This window comes from Sinocyclocheilus anshuiensis, unplaced genomic scaffold (assembly GCF_001515605.1).
Source record: "Sinocyclocheilus anshuiensis isolate Anshui unplaced genomic scaffold, SAMN03320099.WGS_v1.1 scaffold165, whole genome shotgun sequence".
Classification (NCBI taxonomy): Eukaryota; Metazoa; Chordata; class Actinopteri; order Cypriniformes; family Cyprinidae; genus Sinocyclocheilus; species Sinocyclocheilus anshuiensis.
In genome coordinates this window covers 16742-31039 of record NW_015540851.1, presented here as the reverse complement: position 1 = coordinate 31039, position 14298 = coordinate 16742, and the positions used below count along the sequence as shown (strand labels likewise).

Here is a 14298-nt window from a genome sequence, read left to right as displayed (position 1 = left end):
CATCGGTAACATGCATTTAGAAAATGCACTCTTAAAATAAAGTCTCCTAAGGGGGGTTTTCGCTATATGATGCCACAGAAGAAACCTTCTGTGTTCTCCAAAGAACCTTTCAGTGAACCGTTCTCAAAAGAACCATTTTTTTTTTAGTGTGAAGAACATTTAAAGAATCTAAAGAACTTGCTTCCACTATGTGCTATGGAAAGGTTTCATGAATGTTAAAAGTTCTTCATGGAACCGTCAACACCAATGAAGTACTTTTATTTTTAAGAGTAGTTCATATTGACTTGACTAAGGCAGGGTAGGTGATTTGGTTCAAAAACCTTTTTTGTTATGCTGGTTGAAAGTCTCTTCACATCTCGATAGCACTCATTAAGATAAGTGGTCTAAATGTGTTTATATGTATTTATATCATCTGTGGAAGGCATAAAACCCAAAAAACTTTGTCCAATCAAAATGTTCGGTCCGAACATTATGATAGGCTGTCCTCTGTGCACCCTGTTTGCGCAGACATGATACGTCATCATAAAGGCCTTCTGAAGTAAATCGATGCATTTGTGTAAGAATAATATCAATATTTAAAAGATGTAAGGCGTATTGTAAGCTCCAGTGAGAATATGTTTGTCTCGCGAGAACCAAGTTTTGTTTACAGCAAAGGAAAGCCAGTCTCCTCTTGGCTTATATCGAAATCTGACCTTTTTCTTTACAAATCCCCTTTTTGTACTTCTAATTTGTGACCCCCCGGAGCCGTGTGGAACACTTTTTATGATGGATTTATGCACTTTATTTAAGTCACTGCCATTATAAAGCAGGACATTTTTAACATAACTCCAATTGTATTCAACTGAAAGAAGAAAGTCATATACACCTAGGATGGCTTGAGGGTGAGTAAATCATGCGGGTAATTTTAATTTTTGGGTGAACTAATCCTTTAAGGTTTAGAATTTTTACATTCTTTATTGTTAAAATTACCATTACCATACTGTGTACAGTGTCTTAGAAATTCTTTATTGGCATCTGTTCCATGAAGACCCTTTAACATCCATGGAATGGGAACCAAATATTGTTCTTCAATGGCATTGCTGCGAAACCCCCTTTTGGAACCTTTATTTTTAAGATAGTAAACCAAGATCCCTATTGTAAACAAAGCCCTGTTGTATTTTTTAATATAATGATTTGTATGCAAGGCTGTTGTACATGTAATCCAGCTCTACATTTTACCACTGACACTGAATTATAAAAGCCTTTTATTAAACTTTCTCTGCGCTTGATAATAGAATATTTTTCCACACAAATACCAGTTCAGCCACTCTCATCTTTTTCATTTAGTTGATAATCCTCTTACTTTCAAACATTGATAGTGCCATGCAGCAGGTCACAGGGCATTGAGACTCAGGTTTTGTCATGGTAATGAAGCAAGTGAGACGGCTTTTAATTCACAGACGATGAGCTCATATCTTTTAACAGAAATAATAGTTTTTTTAAACCATTCAAATCTGCAAGTCACTTTTTCATCTGTTATTATTTCCTTGTATATCTCCCTTGGCTTAAAGGATGCCTTTCATATTTCATTGAGTGATAGCCTGGATTTGTTGAGGATCATTACCATTACAACAGCCCCTGCAAAAATACTGTTATCTTCTCCCATGATATCAAATGATGATATATATCGTGGGGTATTTCATTCCGTCTTACAGACATGATACGATCAGCATGCTACGAGTTTATAATGATGAAGTAGGAAAAAAATTAATTTTAGTCAACCTGCAGTGACACTTAAGTTTGGTTATGTGGGGAAGGGGGAACTAGATATCACGCTTGTGCCCAGTCATAAACATATACTTCCCCAAAAGAGTAACTTTATTTTGTCACAAATCTGAGGGAAGAGTTATTTTCTTCAAGTTTCTATGTAAATCTTAGCTAGGCTACTTAAATCACAGTAGTATCTGTTTATATGCAAGTGATTAAAATACATAAATATATTATAGTTTCAATCTATTATATCTGCCATCTATCTAATGTAGGTTCGCGTCTTCGTGCCAGGCCTCACATTATGGGAAGTGCTAGTGGCTATGCAGTTTAGAGTAACTTTGCAATGCTTCATAAAATGTACAAGTACTCAAATGTAGATGCATGTCTTATCGGAGACTTGGAAGCTGGCCTACTTTTAAAAACGGGATAATTACTCCCATCAGTAGTGGTAAATCGCATTTCTAGCCATTAGAATTTAGTGTACGCTGCTAACTAACTGCGCTTGTTATTAGAACTGATGGTTTGAGAGGAAGTTGTGTGCGCATGCGCAGTGCGCCTGCATAGAGCTGAAGCGCAGACAGCGCTATGAGAGACGAGAGAGAGAAAAACACCCCTTATCTGTAGAGAAAGGCTCAAAAGTTCACTCGTTTCGCACAAAATCCTTTCTACGACTCACTCAGGTCACATATCGCACCGTGTTTCTATGTCTGTGATGCGGAGTGTCTGAGAGGTTTGTAACATTATTATTTTTCCTGTATTTTAACCACCGCTCTGCGCACTGACACAAAGACAGATGCTTACTCGATCTACAACCATTACGTGCTGCTTTGGCACAAACAAATCAGATTCGTGCGGGGTTTAGTAGAAGGATCTTTCTTTGTTTTGGCCGTAAAGCAGCATTGTTGACTCGGCTTTGTTATGGTTCTGTCTCTTGTTTGGGCCGTGCATGAAATGTAGGCCAAACGAGACGAGCCTTGGTTTGCTAACTTGGATTCTTGACACTTTTTCTCTTCGTTTTCCGCATCAGTTGCACTGCAATCGGATCTAACGCAAAGGCGACAACTGTACGGCGCTCACATGTATGTACAAACTTGCTCGAACGCGGTAGGAAACGCGGTTATCGAATTATAACACAAACTTGGGACGGATGGGGCTGGTTTCGTGGCGCATTACAGCGATGTCCGATTCGCGAATGAATCACTCTTTTGAGTCGGATCTTATTAGTGAGTCGATTGATCCGGTTCTCAAAAAATTTGTTCCGGTTTGTTCGCGATTACGGAATCGTTTGGGATTCGGATTCACTCGAAATGAGCGTATTGGTCATCGAGAACCGACTCTTTCGGACTCGATTGACAACTCAACGACAAATTAATTCGAGAACTTCTCTTTCGAATATGAATTATTATTATTATTTCAAATGAAATTTCAAATTAAGTTTATTTTGTACAGCACCATTTTAGAAAAAAGAAAAACAAAGCTCCTAAATTGAAACAGGAAAAGGGGGAAAAGCGAGATTTTTGTTGCTGACAATGGCTAGAGAGTTGATACAATAACAATATCCTGACTGTCTTTGTAACTGAAGATGGAGAGAACATTTGATGTTTTGAGGCTTTCCTGTAATAGTCTTAAGAGTGGTGATATGCTGAATCATGGTCAATATTTTAAACATTTTTAGAGATAAATTGTTTTGGCCAATAGCCATGTCCACTTGAACACAGGGTTCTTCCTGTTTGAAGTTATTCTGTTCCAAATTCTACCAGCAGCCTTTAGCCTTAGTTACAAAAACAAAACAAATTCTTTCACCCAATTTTTGTGACTTGAGTAAGTATTCTATTAAATAATGGTTCGTTTCATCTATGGTATGTGCATCTCACTTTACTTTCTTTAAGTTGTACTGTATCTGTCATTATATCAGCCATCCGCCACGCTCCAGAATTTGGCATTGGCCGTTGAAACATTAGGGGCACTGCAATGATTTTTTTCATTTATGTATTTTAAGTATTTTGTGTCTGTTTTAGATTTGATGTTCTCTCTTACAATTGGCTTGTCCCTTCCTGTGCTCTGCATCATTTAAGCAAACGTCATGATGTCCTTTGCACTTTTTGCTGTGTTCTGCACGTTCTTGGATGACAGAACATTCCCACTCGTTTTTTCAGCTGGTTCTAGATCATCTCGTTCACCCAACCCTACATTTACATGCCCATATCAGCGTTATGATGTCACTTGTCTGTAGTCAGAAGTGTAGGCTGCAAAACAGTGGGGACAGAACTTGCTGCTGTGCCAGTGTAGATGTGGTGTTAAAATGCTGTTATTCCTGCCAGGGTTCATTGAGTCTCTGCTGAGAGTGGCATCCCACAGAACTGCCCTCATCTGCCAAGCTCGCCGCTCTGGAAGGCTCGCAAAACTCCCACAAGTGAGATTCAGCATTCTTACTGAGGTGAGTGTGTGCGTTTTTCCATGAGGTCAGTCGTGGCGTGTAGACGAGTTAAATGATGACTGGATTGTAGAGATTGGTGAATTCTGATTTGTCATGTACCCACTAATATGTTTCATCCAATACAAGTTAAACTCAATTGACTGCATTTGTAGCATATGGTTGATCACCACAGTAAATTAATCAATAAATCATCTCATCAGGTTTGCAATGGAAGTAAATGGGGGCCAGAAAATAAACATTAAAATATATAGTGTTTATAGGTGTTGATAGATTATAAGATGTTGTACATAATAGTGATAGAATTGTTTGCTGCTCTTGCCTAGGTAAAGTTGCATCCATTTTTTTGTGTTATCAGGATGACGTAAGGCTGGTCATAATCTCCATACATTCACAATATCTAAATATGAAAACTAGTCCCAGTGAAATCAGTTTGCATGATCACATCATGGCAACATTCACAGATTTTAGTTAAGTGACTAATAACTAGCAGATCCATTCACATAGAACAATAGTTTTCTACTTATAAACAAATTTACAGCTGAAATAATATTATTATGAGTTTATCATATTGCTTGCATTCCTTTCTGCGATTCTTGCAAACTGCTGGTGATTGATTTTTTTTTTTTTTTCGGAATATTTTGGAAGTAAAACTGCTGGTTGATTGATTTTTTTTTTTTTTCGGAATATTTTGGAAGTAGTATATGTTGTTGTGTTTTTATGTTCCAAGTGAAGGTAAATGCTGTAGAGTTTCGCTGATTTTCACGACATGGATGCATGTTTGGTTAATTGTGCGTCTGTGTTTAGGATGGCTTGTTTCGAGGCTGAGGTCAGTATGCACTGTTAGTCATTGTTTCCAGTCACTCTGACGGCTGTGTCTCTGAGCTTGAGCCCAGGGATGACATGGAAACACAACCTGCTGATCTCTGAACACAAGGTATTATTTGACATTATCTATTCTCATTGTATTACTCTGTTTGTGCTGATCATCTGTTTCTCTTAACTATGGCATCTACAGTATCATTCAGAAGTTTAGGGTCACTAAGATTTGTTGTTGTTGTTGTTGTTATTAAAAGAAATGAACACTTTCACTTCACGAAAGTGACAGATTTTTATAATGTTACAAATTATTATTATTTTTTAATAAGTGATGTTTACTGAATTTTCTACTCATCAAATAATCTACAAACAATCTGTCTCCACAAAAAAGTTTAAGCAGCACAACTGTTTTCAACATTGATAATAATAAGAAATGTGCCTTGAGCAGCAAATCAGCATATTAGAATGATTTCTGGAGGATCATGTGACTCCAAAGACTGGAGTACTGATGCTGAAAATTCAGCTTTGCATCACATGAATAAATTTCGATTTTAAATGTATTAAAATAGAAAACTTCTATTTTACGATATAATAATAATTTTCATGATATTACTGTTTTACGGTATTTCCTGTCAAATAAATACAGCCTTAATGAGCATAAAGACTTATTTACAAAAAATCTTACAGACCCCAAACTTTTCTACAGTACTGTAACATTAGAAATGTAACAAGCCACATGATTTGATGCCTCAAATCTTGAGGAGAGGTGTTCTGTGGCTTTTCTATGTCTATAAATCACCCTGAACACCTTATCGTATGTTGTATTCTTCATTTGTAATTAATTTAGGATAAAAGCATCTGATAATAAATGAATAAATGTAAATGCAGTGTTTTTTCTTTTTTCAGTAATTGCAAAAGTCTAGTTTCTTTGTAGGCTAAAGGTATAATTGACTGCATTTGGTGTTAGCAACCACTCTATATAAACTTTGACCTAATAGTGTACCTCACTTGTGATTATTTATAGACGTTTGAGAGAGCTGCCTTGTGATTGTAACCAGTTCTCGTATTGGGAAATCATATTGACTCACTGACCTGTTTTGACTATAGTTGCACAGTTTTGTCTTGGTTTTGTGTTTAGGCCGAGCAGTGAGCTAAATCAGGGACGTGGAAGGGGGAAAGCAGGCCATGTCACGGGTTCCCACACCCCCTCCCCCAGGGGAAATGACATCAGGACCTGTGGCGGAAAGCTGGTGTTATACACAGGTTAGAGAGTCTGGCTGAATGGAAAATGAATCGTTCTGAGTGGAGAATGTCAGTCATAAATATCCCTCTTTTTTTTATTTGTATCTACAGGTGAAAGTTGTGAAGTTTTCTTACATGTGGACGATTAACAACTTCAGCTTCTGTCGGGAGGAGATGGGAGAAGTCGTAAGGAGCTCGACCTTCTCCTCAGGCCCCAACGACAAGATGAAATGGTGTGTTTCATCGCTTTCTGAGTGTTTGTCGAAAGCTCTCAAGCGGCCTCTTAAAGGGGTCATATGATGTTGATAAAAAGAACATTATTTTGTGGATTTGAGACTTTAGTCTTTGCAACTTTACAGATCTTCTTTATGCACCAAGAGCTTGTAACACTCCAAAGAGAAAGGAAAAATTGAAATTGCATCATATGACCCCTTTAATTCTTCTCTGTAATGCCTCACCATCCTGCCCAGCCAAACACACTCACATACACCCACGAATACAGGCTTGACCTTTCCAAATATCAGTGTTTGTGAAACAACAGTGGCCCATTTTGATTTAGGTTGGGTTTTCATTGAGCCGTCTGGGACAAACTTTGAGATTCGCAAAAGATTTCTTTTGTCACTGACAGCTGATTAATTGCTTTACGATGAATCTTGTCTCTGATGAAGATCTGACTCTAGCAGTACTGCAATTGTTGACTGCTCCTACGACGGCCGTCGCCAGACTAAAAAATGGCTGAAGAGCCAATAAAATTACACATTTATGAGTCATATAACATCTTTTGGTTGCCAAATTACAGAATTGTGTGGTTAGGGTTGTTCAGAAGCAGCGTTGTACATGCTATTTCACTGGTTTAAAAAAAATAGATCTTTACATAATACACTGCCGGTCAAAAGTTTGGAATAATTAAAGATTTTTATTTGTTGTTGTTGAAAGAGAGAGTCGGCATTTATTTGATCAAAAGTGACAAAGGTTTCCACAAAACTATTAAACAACAAACTGTTTTCAACATTGATAATAATAAGAACCATTATTAATAATTGGTAATGATAATTGAGCAGCAAATCAGCATATTAGAATGATTTCTGTGAGACTGAAGACTGGAGTAATGGCTGAAAATTCAGCTTTGCCACCACAGAAATAATTACATTTTAAAATATATTCGAATAGAAAACAGTTATTTTACATTGTAGCAATGTTTTACAATATTCCTGTTTTACTGTATTTTTAATCAAATTAATGCAGCCTTGGTGAGCATAAGAGACTTCTTCCAAAAACACAAAACATCTTAGCATTTTATTGCATATGGATACATAGTGTTTTCTAATTATTATAAATTATTTTAAATTTTTTGTAATGCTGACATTTTTTTTTAACACGCGCTCCTATTATTTATTGAATTTTTTTCTGCAGGTGTTTGCGAGTGAACCCAAAGGGTCTGGATGATGAGAGTAAAGATTATCTCTCTCTGTACTTATTGCTTGTCAGTTGCCCAAAAAGTGAAGTGAGAGCAAAGTTCAAGTTTTCTTTACTGAACGCCAAAAGAGAAGAAACTAAAGCCATGGGTAAGAGCTTTCTGTATGTTCATTGGGTTCCAAAATTTCTCAAAATGTCCAAAAGTTTCTGAAAGTTCCCCAAAAAATCCTGGATGATTTCCTAAAACATTTGAAAACTTTCCAGAAATGTTCTGCCCTTTTGCAACCCCAGACGTTCACAGGATTGAGTTTGGTAATGTGGAATAGCAAATGTCTTATTTGTATTAATACTTTTTTTTTTTTCTCCCCACACTTCAGAAAGCCAAAGAGCCTACCGCTTCGTCCAGGGAAAGGACTGGGGCTTCAAGAAGTTCATCAGGAGAGATTTCTTGCTGGATGAAGCTAATGGACTTCTTCCTGATGACAAGCTCACTCTGTTCTGTGAGGTACCGTAACATGTAAGGTTTCATGTATATTCAATGTTTTGGTGTAATAATGCGCTTCCTTCAAACCAGTGACTCATTTGTTTAGGTGAGTGTGGTCCAAGACTCCGTAAACATCTCTGGCCAGTCAAACACAAACATGCTGAAGGTTCCGGAGTGTCAGCTTTCCGACGACCTGGGTAACCTGTGGGAAGGCTCCAGATTTACAGACTGCAGCTTGTTCGTGGGAGGGCAAGAGTTCAAAGCGCACAAATCCATACTGGCAGGTGAGCTTAGTCATCCCAACACGCCATTGACAGACGTTTGGGGTAGACCCAGATTTGCCTTGCTAAAAAGACAAGCTGCACAGACAATAGAGAATGTTAATGAGGCACATGATGAATTTGGCAGTACTTTGCACACAGATGATTCACTTGAAACTGATGATTCATGTTTCCTTTGACAGCGAGGTCTCCCGTATTCAATGCCATGTTTGAACACAAAATGGAGGAGAGTAAAAAAGTAAGTGATAAGATGTACACTACCAGTCAGAAATGGACAAACCTACCCTTGATTCTTTAGAATTAAGGTTTACTACATTTTAGAATTGTAGTAGTTCTAATATATGTAGTAATAATAATATTTAATATAATTTTAAACTATTATTTTTAGGCTATTTAATTATTTTAAACATTTTTCTTTATTTCATTATTGAAATAACATTATAAAATCAAATTATATTATAAAATACACTGCCGTTCAAAAGTTTGGGATAAGTACAATTTCTTTAAAGAAGTTTCTTATGCTCATCAAGGCAGTATCTGTTTGATCAAAAATACAGAAACAAACTGTAATTTTGTATAATATTGCAATTTAAAATAACAGTCTTCTGTTTTAATATACTTTAAAATATAATTCATTCCTGTGATGCAAAGCTGAATTTTCAGCATCATTACTCCAGTCTTCAGTGTCACATGATCCTTCAGAAATCATTCTAATATGCTGATTTATAATCAGTGTTGGAAACAGTTGAGCTGCTTCATATTTTTTTGTGACCTGTGATACTTTTTTTCAGGATTCTTTGATAAATAAAAAAGTTAAAAAGAACAGTGTTTATGCATCACAGAAAAAAAATATTTTAAAGTATATTAAATTCATAAAACAAATATTAGAAACTGCAATATTTCACAATATTACTGTTTTTTTTCTGTATTTTTGGTCTTGATGAGCATAAGAGACTCCACTGAAAAACATAAAAAATCGTACTGATCCCAAACTTTTGAATGGCAGTGAGTGTATATATTACAAAATAATAATAAAAAAACGCACACATATAATGTGTAAAATTTTATAAAAATCTAGAAATTTTCTCTATATAATGTAATATAGTATGTAGTAACAGTGCGTGTAAAATAAACAATAGACATACATATTTATTTATTTTACACACACTATTATTACACACTATAATTCTAAATCAGATCTTTAATTCATTAGAATTGTAATTTTTTTTCAACCCCGTCACAGAACCGTGTGGACATCAGCGATGTTGAACCGGATGTATTTAGGGAAATGATGGTATTTATTTACACTGGTAAAGCTCCTAACCTGGAGAAAATGGCCGACAACCTGTTAGCTGCTGCAGACAAAGTAAGACGCTGCTGCTCTGAAGAAAAAGTGCTTTTGTTTTGCGTTCCTGCTGCTGTTATGTGTGAACTAACACTTCCTGTGATTGACCTGCAGCTTGTTTTCTTCTCTTTCTTTTTAGTATGCTCTGGAAAGATTAAAGGTATTATGTGAGGAGGCTCTCTGTAACAGTTTGTCTGTAGAGAATGTGGCTGACATCCTCATTCTGGCTGACCTGCACAGCGCAGAGCAGCTTAAAGCACAAGCCATAGACTTCATTAATAGGCAAGTACACACACTCACTCAATATTATAAGAATCCTTTGTATACTTTACAATTCTTTGTTTTCCGAACACTTAAACATAATTGTATTTACATTGTAAATATTTGCTAATTTAATGACTCTGGTTTAATTGGGCTGTTTTAAAAGGATACATGATGGTATAATTTACAGCACAAATGTGACCCTGGACGACAAAACTAGTCATAAGGGTCAATTTTTCATAAAACTGAATAAATAAGCTTTCCATTGATGTATGGTTTGTTAGAATAAGACAATATTTGGCCGAGATACAACTATTTGAAAATCTGGAATCAGGGTGCAAAAAAATCAAAATATTGAGAAAATCGCCTTTAAAGTTGTCCAAATGAAGTTCTTAGCAATGCATATTACTAATCAAAAATTAAGTTTTAATATATTTACAGTAGGAAATTTACAAAATATCTTCATGGAACATGATTTGTACTTAATATCCTAATGATTTTTTGGCATAAAATAAAAATCAATAATTTTGACCCATACAGTGTATTTTTGGCTATTGCTACAAATATACCCCAGTGACTTAAGACTGGTTTTGTGGTCCTTCCATCAATCAAGCCTTCATGTAAATCATACTTTTATTTTTGTATGGTCCCAATTTCACTTTGCATAAATGAACGATTTAAAGCAAAGGCAATTATATCAATTGTAATTATTTGTGTGACAGTTGATGGGCTGTTGAATATGTAATGGTGACAGCGGCGGCTGGATTCTGCTCTGGTCTCTTTCCTCAGATGCAGTGTTCTTAGACAGCTGGGCTGTAAAGATGGGAAGAACTGGAATAGCAAGTATGTGTGCCAACATGCTACCATCTCCCAGAGTCCTTTGCAAATAAAAAGCACCAAACACATCTGTATTTAACAGGAAGCTCCAGTTTGCATAGTAATTATGTGACTAAGATATCCGTAAAACAAAATGATTCATGGCACAGCTTGTGGAGAGTTTTTTTATTTTTCTGCCATTCTTGTTGTATGATCACGTTTAAAAAAAAAATGTTCTGGGCTCGATGCAGTCTAGGCATTGTTGACAGCAAAGTAACAGAACAAACTTTTTAACTGTGGTAAAATCACTGTAACATAAGGCCATGGGTAGCTTTTAAAGCAGTAAAATATATAAAAATAATATTTTTTTTTTTCTTTTTATTGTACACAACCTTTCAAAAGATCTTTAAATCTTTTTATGCTCGCCTATGGCAGAATTTAGTTGGTCAAAAATACAGTAAATCAACAATATTGTGAAATATTATAATTTGAAATAACTGCTTTTTATGTGAATAGATTTTAAAATGTAATTTATTCCTGATATCGAAACTATTTCAGCATCATCACTCCAGTCTTCAGTGTCACATGATAATTCAGAAATCATTCTAATGCTCAAGAAACATGTCTTTTTATTAATGTTGAAATTGTTCATTTATATTCTCCAGATCGTTTTGCACCATTGTTGTACTGTATATGCAGTATTTCTTTTTACAAACCACATGCCACAGATGCTGTGGATAGAGCTTAACTTGTTTTGAACCCAGAACATTCCTTTAATTAGCATGATTTCCCTGAATTAATAAAAATCCCAGATTATATTTACTCATTTCATCAGCGTGACCAATGTTATGTCATTTATAGATTGTAACCTTCAGGCTTGTTTTTGCTCATTCGCAGTCATGCCGCAGACATAATGGAGACCGCAGGTTGGAAAGCGATGATTCAGTCCCATCCTCACTTAGTGGCCGAGGCATTCCGGGCTCTCGCTTCAGCCCAGTGCACCCCTTTTGGTCTGCCTAGGAAACGGCTAAAACAGTCCTGACCTTTGCCCTCACAGACTGCTTAGAACAAAACGCATGAGGAGGCAACTACCCCACCGAGCCCGATTTCCCCCTCCTTTTTGCCCCCCTCTTCACTCACCCGTCGCCCTTACCAGAGACCGGATAGAGGAGCTAGTTCAAACTACAGTGCTCAAAAAGAAATGGACTTCGCCATGCCGTTTACTTTGGGCATAATTCAAAAAATGGCCTTAAAGGATCTGCCCCTTTGCTCCTTGGTGTCTCTACTTGTAAACTTGTGGTCTGACGTTTCAAAAAAAAACAACAACACAAGTATACACTCACTAAACGCATACCCACGCACACGCATCGAGTGCAAAGATCGTCTCCACTGACACTTTTAAAGTGATGATGTTGCTGGCAGAATGTCACATTGTATGTCTATCATCATTAAAATTGGCGTAAGTATTAACTGAGGTTGCTGTAGAATAATTGGTGAAATGTGATGAAATTCACATTATGAGTATTACACGAGAACGGCTAAAGACGTCGATATTTTGCACCAACTTAAACTAATGGTAAATATGAAGATTTGTTTACCATGTTGTTTACAGAACTTGTTTTCCCCTTTTTCGCACAGTTAGTTTTGACTTTAGTTGAAGTTATTTTCCATGGTTTAACATACTCTATGGATCAGGAGAGTTCTTTGTGTTTGAAAAAAAAATGTATTGTGGTTCAAAAGAAGTTTGATTTATTGCTTTGGAAATAAAATGGTGAAAAAATGTCCTGGTCTTACTGTTATCTTTTTTCCTCCTTTATTCATGTTTTTTTTTTCTTCATCTCTCTAAAAACCACTTACCTTTTTGCCTGATGTCACCAAATCCTCTTCTTTGAACAGCCATATAGATCAGATTTCATGACCAATAAAAAAGAAAACAAAAAAGCCAAATAACAAAAGAATCATGTTGACTTAAAACATTTAAAATGCACTTTATCAATTAATATTAAATTGGTTGTTCAGCAAAATGTTTTGAGAAAAATAATTAGTGATTCTTCCCTGCATGGAAAGTTTATCAAAATGACTATTTAAATATTGTCTATTTTAAATATTTTTATTGGCACAATTTTCCAGTCAAACGCCTTCAGTTAGCTTTCAGTTGGCAGATGATCATATTAAAGGAAAAAAATATATTTTACAATTCTGTCCCAATTGTAATGGTTTTAGCTTGATTTTGATTTTGACGGCAAGTTTGGAATCTTTTGAAAGTTTCAGAATATCAGTACCTATAAAAACTCCTTTCAAACCATGTGTGGAGCTGTATGATCTTTACGGTACACTAGCATGTTGCAAACTTGATCACATCGGTCTGTGGCTTCTAAAATAATTTGAATGAACTTCTATAAATCTTCTCTTCTTTTTTAGTCTTTAAACATCTGGAGATGACAAGCTGAGATCAAAGCCAGCGAGCTGCAAATCCTCAAACGCCCTGTTCATCAAGCCATGAGATTACAGACTCACCGACATTATGTACATTTTTCAGATCAGAGTTTGTGCATATGATCAGACCTTTGTGAATGAAACCATTTTTTTTCCTCTGCTGATGTGAGAATGTCATTTGTTTTCATTGGGTAGAATTTACAGAGGTTAGTGGCTGTTCTGCAATGAGACTCTTCTGGTAGAGTCAGAGGGATACTGAAGCTTTTAAGAAGATTTTGTAACAAACGTGGTACAGAGTTGACTGCTCAAGCTTTGTCTGACTTTTTTTTGTTTGCATCTGTGCAAGGATTTTTATCCAACTTGTGAAGTTGTACACCAAAAATCTGCTGACAGTCTTTGAGTCAAAGAAGAAACTACACAAGGGAGCATTCTGGAAATTTAAATCTAGTCTTTTCTTTAATAACTGAAACAAAATACAAAAGAACTGAGGAGCACATTATGGCTTTAACATTAATCTGAGTTATTGACAATGTTTCTGTGAACACAAAAATATGTTGGCATGAAAAGGAGGGCATCACAAATGGCTGCAATACAAGATGTTTTACATTGTTCTGTTACTGAATTCCAGCTTATGTTGATTGGGAAATTTGTTTAGGAGCTTTTAAAACATCACACTGATGACATCACAAGAGTCACTGAGAAAGGGTCAGGGGTCACTGTGGAAACCATAGATGTGTTGGTCTTGTCCAATCTAAGGCCCAATCCCAATTCTACCCCTTAGCCCTTCCCCTTTCCCCTACCCCTCCGTTTCGCGCGTTCACGTGAAGGGGTAGGGGTGTCTCAATTCTTTTTTGGTTGGAGGGGTAGCGGTCCGATATATATATGTGTGTGTGTGTGTGTGTGTGTGTGTGTCAGTAAGCAGCGCATTAATATAGAACGGCAATTAAAGGCTCTAATGCACATACCAGCAGACCAGTATAGGTGTGTGTATTGTAGGAGCTAGACGACGTATGAT

At 36.3% G+C, this 14298-nt stretch overlaps 1 protein-coding gene across 2 annotated transcripts; it reads left to right on the top strand.

The window, feature by feature from the left end:
- The first annotated feature begins 2227 nt into the window (after positions 1-2227).
- On the top strand, positions 2228-12594 carry LOC107687745 (speckle-type POZ protein-like B). 2 transcript variants are annotated; one of them, XM_016485196.1, is made up of 13 exons: positions 2228-2479; positions 4071-4186; positions 4991-5120; positions 6141-6265; positions 6356-6477; positions 7658-7809; positions 8038-8165; positions 8251-8428; positions 8608-8663; positions 9669-9791; positions 9910-10052; positions 10821-10874; positions 11745-12594. In XM_016485196.1, the coding sequence occupies exons 4-13, from the start codon at positions 6188-6190 to the stop codon at positions 11887-11889; spliced, it is 1179 nt and encodes a 392-aa protein (XP_016340682.1). In that variant the 5' UTR covers positions 2228-2479; positions 4071-4186; positions 4991-5120; positions 6141-6187; the 3' UTR covers positions 11890-12594. The 2 variants fall into 2 exon arrangements, with proteins under 2 accessions (XP_016340682.1, XP_016340683.1); XM_016485197.1 differs by lacking the exon at positions 2228-2479 and adding an exon at positions 2518-2828.
- Positions 12595-14298: the final 1704 nt, after the last annotated feature.

What these genes read in the sequence shown, in the direction of transcription:
- LOC107687745 (XM_016485196.1), top strand. Translation starts at nt 6,188, where the DNA reads ATGTCACGGGTTCCCACACCCCCTCCCCCAGGGGAAATGACATCAGGA. An exon ending in AAAGCTGGTGTTATACACAG is followed by an intron (nt 6,266 to 6,355) that starts GTTAGAGAGTCT and finishes TTGTATCTACAG; the next exon opens with GTGAAAGTTGTGAAGTTTTC. An exon ending in AGCTCACTCTGTTCTGTGAG is followed by an intron (nt 8,166 to 8,250) that starts GTACCGTAACAT and finishes TCATTTGTTTAG; the next exon opens with GTGAGTGTGGTCCAAGACTC.